This window comes from Macaca mulatta, chromosome X (assembly GCF_049350105.2).
Source record: "Macaca mulatta isolate MMU2019108-1 chromosome X, T2T-MMU8v2.0, whole genome shotgun sequence".
Taxonomy (NCBI): Eukaryota; Metazoa; Chordata; class Mammalia; order Primates; family Cercopithecidae; genus Macaca; species Macaca mulatta.
Genome location: NC_133426.1, coordinates 34128069 through 34136982, shown reverse-complemented (window position 1 = coordinate 34136982; position 8914 = coordinate 34128069). Strand labels below are relative to the sequence as shown.

General features: G+C 41.0%; 1 protein-coding gene across 2 annotated transcripts; it reads left to right on the top strand.

Moving 5' to 3' along the window:
* The first annotated feature begins 3456 nt into the window (after positions 1-3456).
* Positions 3457-6087, top strand: LOC693762 (protein FAM47A-like). Of its 2 annotated transcripts, XM_077989024.1 has the most exons (5): positions 3457-4224; positions 4543-4710; positions 4855-5174; positions 5253-5328; positions 5434-6087. In XM_077989024.1, the coding sequence occupies exons 1-5, from the start codon at positions 3457-3459 to the stop codon at positions 6085-6087; spliced, it is 1986 nt and encodes a 661-aa protein (XP_077845150.1). The 2 variants fall into 2 exon arrangements, with proteins under 2 accessions (XP_077845150.1, XP_077845149.1); XM_077989023.1 differs by having other exon boundaries at positions 3457-4382; positions 4491-4563; positions 4705-6087.
* Positions 6088-8914: the final 2827 nt, after the last annotated feature.

The window sequence follows — 8914 nt, the reverse complement described above, 5'->3', positions numbered from 1 at the left end:
AAAAAATTAACATTAACATATTACTGTTAATTAAACTTCAGACTTAATTCAGATTTGTAGATTTTTTATGCTCATGTCCTTTTTTAGTGCCAGGGTCCAAGTCAGCCTACCACATTGAATTTAGTTGTCATGTCTCTTTAATCTAAAGTCTATGATCAGTTCTCAGTCTTTACTTGTTTCCCATGACCTTTATGGTTTTGAGGAATACTTGAGAATTTTGTAAGATGTCCCTGGACTTGGGTTTGTTAGATGTTTTCTCCTCAGTAGACTAGGATTCTGGAATTTAGGGAAGAATACTACAGAGGTGAAGTGTCTTTCTCATCACATCCTATCAGAGTAGTGCATGATACCAACGTGACTTCTCACTGCTGACATTAACATTCATCACTTGGTTAAGGAGAGAGAATTGCCAGGCTTCTCCACTAAAAGGTCGCTATTTTTTTCCCATTCCATATTCTATTTTTTAGAATCCAGCCCACACCCTGGGGAAGGCAATTAATTTCCACCTCCTGAAGGGAGGAGTATCCATGTACATTTTCTGAAATTCTTTGTAAAAATATTTGTACCTTTTCCCTCATTTATTTATTTGTAAAATTATTTATATCAGTATGGACTCACGGATATTTTATTTTATATTGTGTTATAATGTTTAAATTTTAATGCATTTTGTTGCCTAAATTGTTTTAACTTTGGCCATTAAGTGCTCTTTTGGTCTGGTTCCTGATCTGCTTCTAATCTTTTGTTTTCTGAGCACTTCTGTATTTTCTGGCATTACATAATACTCCAGGTTCATCTTGTGTTTTCACTGCCCCAGGCCTAGAATTACTCATTTCTCCAAGGATATCTCTGTTTTGTTTTGCTTTTGTTATTTTAGACAATGGTATTTAGAAACCAAGATTTGGGCACTGGAAGTACTTACTGTTACTTGGGTGTCATTTTTTTCTAGTTTCTCAGCAGAGACAGAGCTATAAAATATAAGCATGTATACTATATATCTCTATACATGTTAAACTACTGTGTATTATACATTTTTTGTTTCGTGTTCTTTGTTTTCTTATTGTTAAGTTTTAAGAATTATTTATGTATTCTAGATGTGAGTCCTTTGTATAATATTCTACTGTGAAAAGTGATTAAAATGAAGTGGCTTTAAGGAACAAAAACTGTTTTAATGAACAGTCACATGAAAAATTTTATATAGGCCCAATTGAACTTTAGGAGATTCAATATGTGTGTGTTTTTTTTTTTTTTTTTTGGGGGGGGATTATTTAGAATACAGAATATTTTTTTTCAAACTCTCATGCATTTTAGGTAAGTGAGTACTCATGTGAGCTTGCTAGTTAGATATTGTTATAGAGAATTGTTGAAGCTTTGGCTCTTGAATGTAACATACAGTCCATGGTATTTTTCTAAGTAAGAAAGTTAAAAATAAATCCATATCAAATTTGGTCTTACCACCCTCACATTATGAAATCTACTAAATATCCTGAGACTTTAACATTGATTCTTATAATCAACAAATGAAAATATTTGTGATATTTAAATGTATGATATTGCTTCTCCTTTATATAGACATCAAATGTAGAATATTTTTATTTTCAAACTGTAGTAATACTATATAAATTAACAATATTTTACAGGATGTTTATTCTGTTCCAGATACTATACAAAAGTCATGTTATATAGATTATCTTGATTTACACATAATCCAGTTCTTTGATTTAATGAGAAACCCAAGAGAAATATACACTGTGTCTGTTTTACAGAGGAGGAGCCAAAGGAAAGAGAGGCATTGATCATACCTCATTTACAAGGAGGAACTATGGTATACCTGCTTGTAATGGTAGAAAACATTGTTCAGCTGTACCTAACAAGGGAAGTAAGAAAACTTATTTTTAAAAATGAGTAAGAATGTACAGAAAAAAAATTACTATGTGATAAGAAAATGATATGCTTAAGGAATAATGCAGGCTGAATTTGTCTATAATTAAAATTTTTTATAAAAATGCTTTCCATAGTGTTGTTTTAAGCACTATAAGAGCGATAAAAATTTAACTGATATTATTTAAAGGAAAATGAAGGATTGCAACTGGACTGGCGGGGGTATAATGATATTCAGATTGGAAAGGAAGAAGGGAAACTGTCTTTATTTACAGATAACACTATCATATATACAGAAAGTTCAATTAAATATACAAAAATTCTTCTGAACATTATGAGTGAGTTTTCCAAGGTTGTATGACACCAATGGATATACAAACATCAATATTTATGTATGCTAACAACAAAAAGTTGGAAATTGCAGCTAAAAAAATACTACACATAATAGTATGAAAAACAATATTTAGGAAAAATCCGGAGAGAAAAAGATGTGAAGGGCACATACACTAAAAAATACACAATATGCCTGAGAAAATGAAAAATCACATAAACAAATATAAAGATGTACGTTTCTCAGTGGTCAGAAGATTTCCTATTGTTAACATGCCAATTATCCTCAAATTGATCTATAGATTCAACAGAATCCTAATCAAATTCTCAAAGGACTTTTTCTTTTTGACATTGACAAACTGACTTTAAAATTTCTACAGAAATGCAAAAGACCTAGGAAGAACTAACTTTGTAAAAGAACACTGTTAAAGGACTAAGACAGCCTAATTTCTAGATTTATTATAAAGCTAAAGTAACCAACAGAATGTGAAATTTGCGTGAGAGAAAAATCAATGGAAGAGAAAAAAGTGCACAGAAATTGACCTTCAAAAAATATACACAACTGATATTCTACCAATTTCCAAATGTAATTCAGTGGAGAAAAGTTAGTCTTTACAAAAATAGTTCTAAAATTATCAGATACATGTAAGCAATAGGTACATTTTTAAATAAAAACTTTGATTTACATATTGTGCTGTTTACAAAAATTAAAACCTTGTCCTTTGGATAGGCCAAGTTTTCATAGATACATCAAAAGAAGCACAATCCAGAAAAGAACAAATTGATACATTGGACTTCATCAAATTAAAAAAACTTCTCTTTGATACTGTTAAGACAATGAAAGGGAAAAGCCAAGGATGAAGTGAAAAATTTGCAAATCATATATCTGATAACCTGTTTACATCTAGAACACAGCAAGGATTCTCAAAACTAAATATGACATCCAGCAACACAATTTAAAAACGGGGGAAAAAAATCCACAGAAACTTCAACCGAGGAGAGATAAGGATGGCAAATAAGCAAATATAGAGATGTTCAATACCAGTAGTCATTAGGACACACAAATGAAACCCAGAATGAGATTGCACTACACACCTGTTAGAATCCGGGCTGCGCAGGTGGCGTCAGCGCTGCCCCGCCTCCAGGAAGGAACCTGGGCTGCACGTGGCTGGCGGTCTCCTAGAGACTAGAGCGGCAGGGATCAGGAGCCGCGGAAACTGGAGAGGTGGCACCCCAGCGAGGGCCACCATGGGGGACCAGAGGCCGCAGGACCGGCCGAAGTCCCCGGGCATGGACTTCAAGCCCTGGTACTGTGACAAACCGCCTTCCAAGTGCATCGCGAAGCGCAAGTACAGGCGCCTGAGGTTCCCGCCCATGGACACCCAGAACTGGGTATTCGTGACTGAGGGCATGGACGACTTCCGCTACGGCTGTCCGTCTCCTGAAGATACACTCATTTGTCGCCGTGACGAGTTTTTACTCCCCAAAATCTGTCGCAGAGGTCCCCAAACTGACCCCAAAAGCGGGCAGAAAAAGTTGCTCAAGAAAGCGGCCCTATTTTCTAAGCTCTCTCCAGCCCAGCTAGCACGGAAGACGTTCGTAGAGGAAGTGGAAGCCCAGCTGACGGCCAAGCATCCCTTGGCCATGTACCCCAGTCTGGGAGAAGATATGCCTCCAGATCTCCTACTACAGGTGCTGAAACTGCTGGATCCTGAGAGGAAGCTGGAGGATGTTTGGGCTCGTTGTGAGGCCCGGGAGAAAACAACAGAGGTACCCACAGAGTCTGGTAAATACCCCTGTGGGGAACTCTGCTCAAAGCTTCCCGAGACTCCGGTGTCCCATCTCCGCCCGGAGCCTCCCAAGACTCCGGTGTCCAGTCTCCACCCGGAGCCTCCCGAGTCTGGAGTGTCCCATCCCCGCCCGGAGCCTCCCAAGACTCCGGTGTCCAGTCTCCACCCGGAGCCTCCCGAGACTGGAGTGTCCCATCTCGGCCCGGAACATCCCAACACTCGTCGGGTGTCCAGTCTCCTACGACAGCTACTGAAACTGGATTCTGAGAGGAAGCTGGAAGACGCACGGGCTCGTTGTGAGGGCCGGGAGAAGACAACCAACGAACACACAGAGCCTCGTAAATACCCTTGTGGGGAATTCTGCCCGCGGCCTTTCGAGACTCCGTTGTCCAGTCTCCGCTCAGACCCTCCCGAGACTGGAGGGTCCCGTCTCCGCCCAGAGCCTCCCAAGACTAGGGTGTCCAGTCTTCCCCTGAAGCCTTCCGACACTAGAGTGTCCCATCTCCACCAGGAGCCTCCCAAGACTCCAGAGTCCAGTCTCCAGCCAGAGCCTCCTGAGACTGGAGTGTCCCATCTCTACCAAGAGCCTCTCAAGACTCGTCGGGTGTCCATTCTCTGCCGTGAGCCTCCAGAGACTGGAGTGTCCCACCTCTGCCCGGAGCCTCCCGACACTCGCGTATCTCATCTCCGCCCAGAGCCTCTGGAGACTGGAGTGTCCCATCTCCGCCTAGAGCCTCCCAAGACTCGTCGGGGGTCCAGTCTCCACTCGGACCCTTCTGAGACTGGAGCGTCTCATCTCCGCCTAGCGCCTCCCAAGACTCGTCGGGGGTCCAGTCTCCACTCGGAGCCTTCCGAGACTGGAGGGTCCCATCTCCGCCCGGAGCCTCCCAAGACTGAAGTGTCTCATCTCCAGTCAGTGCCTCCCAAGGCTGGAGCGTCCCATCTCCGCCCAGAACCTCCCGACACTAGTCGGGTGTCCAATCTCCTACTATACATGCTGAAAGTGCTGGATTCTGGGAGGACGCTGAAGGACGTATGGGCTCGTTGTGAGGCCCGGGTGAAGAAAACCGAGGAACCCACCGAGCCTGATAAATTCCCTTGTGGGGAACCCTGCTTGCAGCCTCCGGAGACTCAGGTGTCCCATCTCCACCCGGAACCTCCCAAGACACGTCGGGCGTCCAGTCTCCACCCGCAGCCTCCCAAGACTCGTCGGGCGTCCAGTCTCCGCTCGGATCCTCCCAAGACTCGTCGGAGGTCCAGTCTCCGTCCAGAGCCTCCCAAGACTCGTAGGGTGTCCAGTCTCCGCCCGGAGCCTCCCAAGACTCGTCGGGTGTCCAGTCTCCGCCCGGAGCTTCCCAAGACTCGTCGGGTGTCCAGTCTCCGCGCGGAGCCTCCCAAAGCTCCAGTGTCCCATCAGTTCTCAGAGTCTCCCAAGATTCGAGCGTCCTACATAAAAGAACTGTTTCACGAAGATACACCAAGCACAACAGAGTGCGTTTCTGACTCTCTTCAATATAGATACACATCAGAAAAACTTCGTGAATTCTTCAAGTGGGCTGCAGACCTGGGAGCTGATGAAGAATCCATCAGGAATCTGTTTGACTTTACCCCCAAGTACAGAACAACCTATTACGACCAAAAGCTTAAGAAGGTAAAAGAGTGTTCCTCAGAGCTGAAGTACAGCATGGAGCTAGATGAAAAGGATGAGGCTAAATTCTTCTCACAGGAAAAATACTGGGGCAGGAAATTCCACACGCCATCGAATTCTTATACCGCACAGCGTGTGAAGATGAAGTATGGAGCATGGTACCTCAAGCCTAAGTTGTGGAAAAAGCTAAGAAGTGATGAACCTTTGATTGACCCCAAGCTCTTGCTTGAAAAGCCTGATGAACCTGACGTTCTTGACGAACTTTATGGACCAATTGCCTTTAAGGATTTCATTCTAAGCAAGGGCTACGAAATGCCTGGCATCCTTGAAAGACTGTTTGCCAGGAAGGGATGGACTTATGACTCTGTTAAGACTCCCATTCAACGTGCAATACGATTTTACAAGTACAAAGAAAACGCAGACGCATCGGAAGAAGATTAGGTGGTTTTCAATTTACTACTTAATTGGGTATTTCTTGCTCTCATTTTAAACATCAATCAGAATTTATGATGACTGGCCCCGTGGATGTACAACTTTGGCAACATCTGTAACTTCAATACATAATGTTTATAAATATTTCTTAATGACCTGCTTTGGCTTCATTATTTCACATATTTTATCAATTATGTGATTAATATTTGTATATACTTTTTCACATTGTTGAAGCATTGTGAATATTACATCATCATGTCAATTATTTGTAAAAATACATAAAACCAGAAATTATTATTATTAGAATTATTCTTTAACAGAGAAATAGGGTCAGGCACATTTGCTCATGCCTGTAATTCTCCCCGCTTTGGGAGGCCCAGGTAGGTGGATTGCTTGAGCCCAGGAGTTCAAGACCAGCCTGGGAAACATGGTGAAACCTAGTCTCTATAAAAAATCCAAAAATTAGCCAGGTGTGGTGGCATGCACTTTGTAGTCCCAGCTACCTGGGGGCGCTGAGGTGGGAGGATGGCTTCAGCCCAGGAGGTGGAGACTGCAGTAAGCTGTAATCCTGCCACTGCACTCCAGTCTGGGCGACAGAGCAAGACCCTGTCTCAAAAAGAAAAAAGAAAAAAAAATGCTGAGTAAAAGAAGAATTATATAACTCTTATTATATTAAAATTGAATGAAATAATTATAACAATTATTTTGCTAACCAATAATTAGAGTCTATAAGCAAAATAATGTTAACACTTTTTAATAGTAAAATTGTTATCTTTCCCTTTGGGATTTCATAAAATCCCCAAAACAAGTTTGAAAACTACTTATCAAAATCATAGTTGAAACTTGAGTTATGCCATTTTATCATATCTCTCAATAGAATGTATGTATTTTACCATGTTCATAAACCTTCACAACAAAAGACTATTACCAAATCATATAAACAGGTACGGAATAGGAGGTAGCTTCAACTCCCTAGCAAATCTCATGTGCAAAATAGGATCTGTTTGAGAAATGCTACTAAGCAACATCAAATATCCTTACATATCTGTTCAAGTTCAAATAATTTTCATTTCATGAATAGCAATTAAAAATGCACTCATAAGTTTAAAATAATAAATCAAGTAACTTATTTACCTTTCAAAAATAACATGTAACACTGTCTGGTGGAGGTAAATTTGTATCTAAATATATTTGTAGTGTAGATCTGAAGTGCACTTTTTCTTTCAGTGATGAAAGAGGCCATCTGTAAATGGAAGCATATGCATATATTTCATCTAAGTGAGGAGTGACATATACATCTGTCTATGTGCAAATTCTGTTTCTGGTGAAGTTTGTCTGTGGGCATTGTGTTCCTGAAGAACTAAGATTTTTATGTTGTTTTCTAAGGCAAAGCCTAGAATTTCTCTTCAAATTCATCATCACAAACTTAGGTTCATGGTTCATATCACCACTATGTCTTATTCTTTCTGGAACAATTTCCAACCCGTGTCTCTTCTGGAGTGCATTTTTGTAAAATACAAGCATGGCTTGTTAATTCTCCAGGCTCATCTAAACTTATCTAGGTTTATAAACACTCACACACACATGTGTGCGCACACACACACACACACACACACACGTTCCTGCATTCCCGACTCCAGTCAATAGTCCTTTTCTTCCCTCTGTGTCTTTCTTGTGTCTTTGTACATACTTTTTTCTCTATTGTAAGGACTTTACTCGGACCATGTAATCCTGTTTCAGTGTCTCCCCACCAAGGTCAATTTTATAATTACTTTTATTAAGATCTTATATATGTAGACAAGGACACTCATTTTCCAGTTGTCTTCCACTGGAGAACTCACTTCAATATCCTAGAGAAATGAGTCATTAATGCCTTCAAAATAAGGGAAATCCCCATACTTATTTATTCAGACTTCTGAGAGGCCAATGTAATGCCTCATGGCTCAGAGTTATCTGGTTTCTTTCTTTTTTTTTTTTTTTTTTGAGACGGAGTCTCACTCTTTTGCCCAGGCTGGAGTGCAGTGGCATGATCTCAGCTCATTGCGACCTCCGTCTCCCAGGTTCAAGTGATTCTTCTGCCTCATCTCCCAAGCAGCTGGGACTACAGGCACGTGCCACCACACCTGGCTAATTTTTGTATTTTTATTGGAGATGGAGTTTCACCATATTGACCAGGCTGGTCTTGAACTCCTGACCTCGTGATCCACCAGCCTCGGCCTCCCAAAGTGCTGGGATTACAGGCGTGTGCCACCGCAACTGGCCAGCCGAGTTATCTGGTTTCTGAGGTTCTCCACTGAAGCCCTGGGCTTCATGCAGCAGCATTCAATGTTAAGATCCTTTCAGCAAGAGACAGACCTACTTTTCTACATTTGGTTATGTGATCTCGCACTTCATGGAGGATGTATCCTCATCTACACAATGGACACCATATCATCAAACTCCAATTCTGGTGAGACTTAAAGGATTACTTATTGGAGTGCCTAATGCCTCAAGCATCACAGAATTGATACTCAACATATATTTGTGGAAAAGGAGGGAGTAGGAAAGAAAGAACGGTACTTAAAAAAATCACAACAGAAAGATACCAATAAAATAACTTTTTGATGGTGTTTATCTGGTAATAGCCTTCATCTATATTACACACAAACTTAGCCTTTGCTTAAGATGAAAAGGTGGTGCTTGCTTTGGCTGCACATATACTAAAATTAAGATGAAAAATTCTAATTGCAAAATAAGAACCACTGGTCAGGGCTTCTATTGCTTATTGGCAATGACTACTTCCAGTAAAATAAACTTTCCTCAGAGAAATTATGTGGGTTTCTCCACACTGTAATTA

What these genes read in the sequence shown, in the direction of transcription:
- LOC693762 (XM_077989023.1), top strand. Translation starts at nt 3,457, where the DNA reads ATGGGGGACCAGAGGCCGCAGGACCGGCCGAAGTCCCCGGGCATGGAC. An exon ending in CCGCGGCCTTTCGAGACTCC is followed by an intron (nt 4,383 to 4,490) that starts GTTGTCCAGTCT and finishes TTCCGACACTAG; the next exon opens with AGTGTCCCATCTCCACCAGG. An exon ending in CAGAGCCTCCTGAGACTGGA is followed by an intron (nt 4,564 to 4,704) that starts GTGTCCCATCTC and finishes GAGCCTCTGGAG; the next exon opens with ACTGGAGTGTCCCATCTCCG.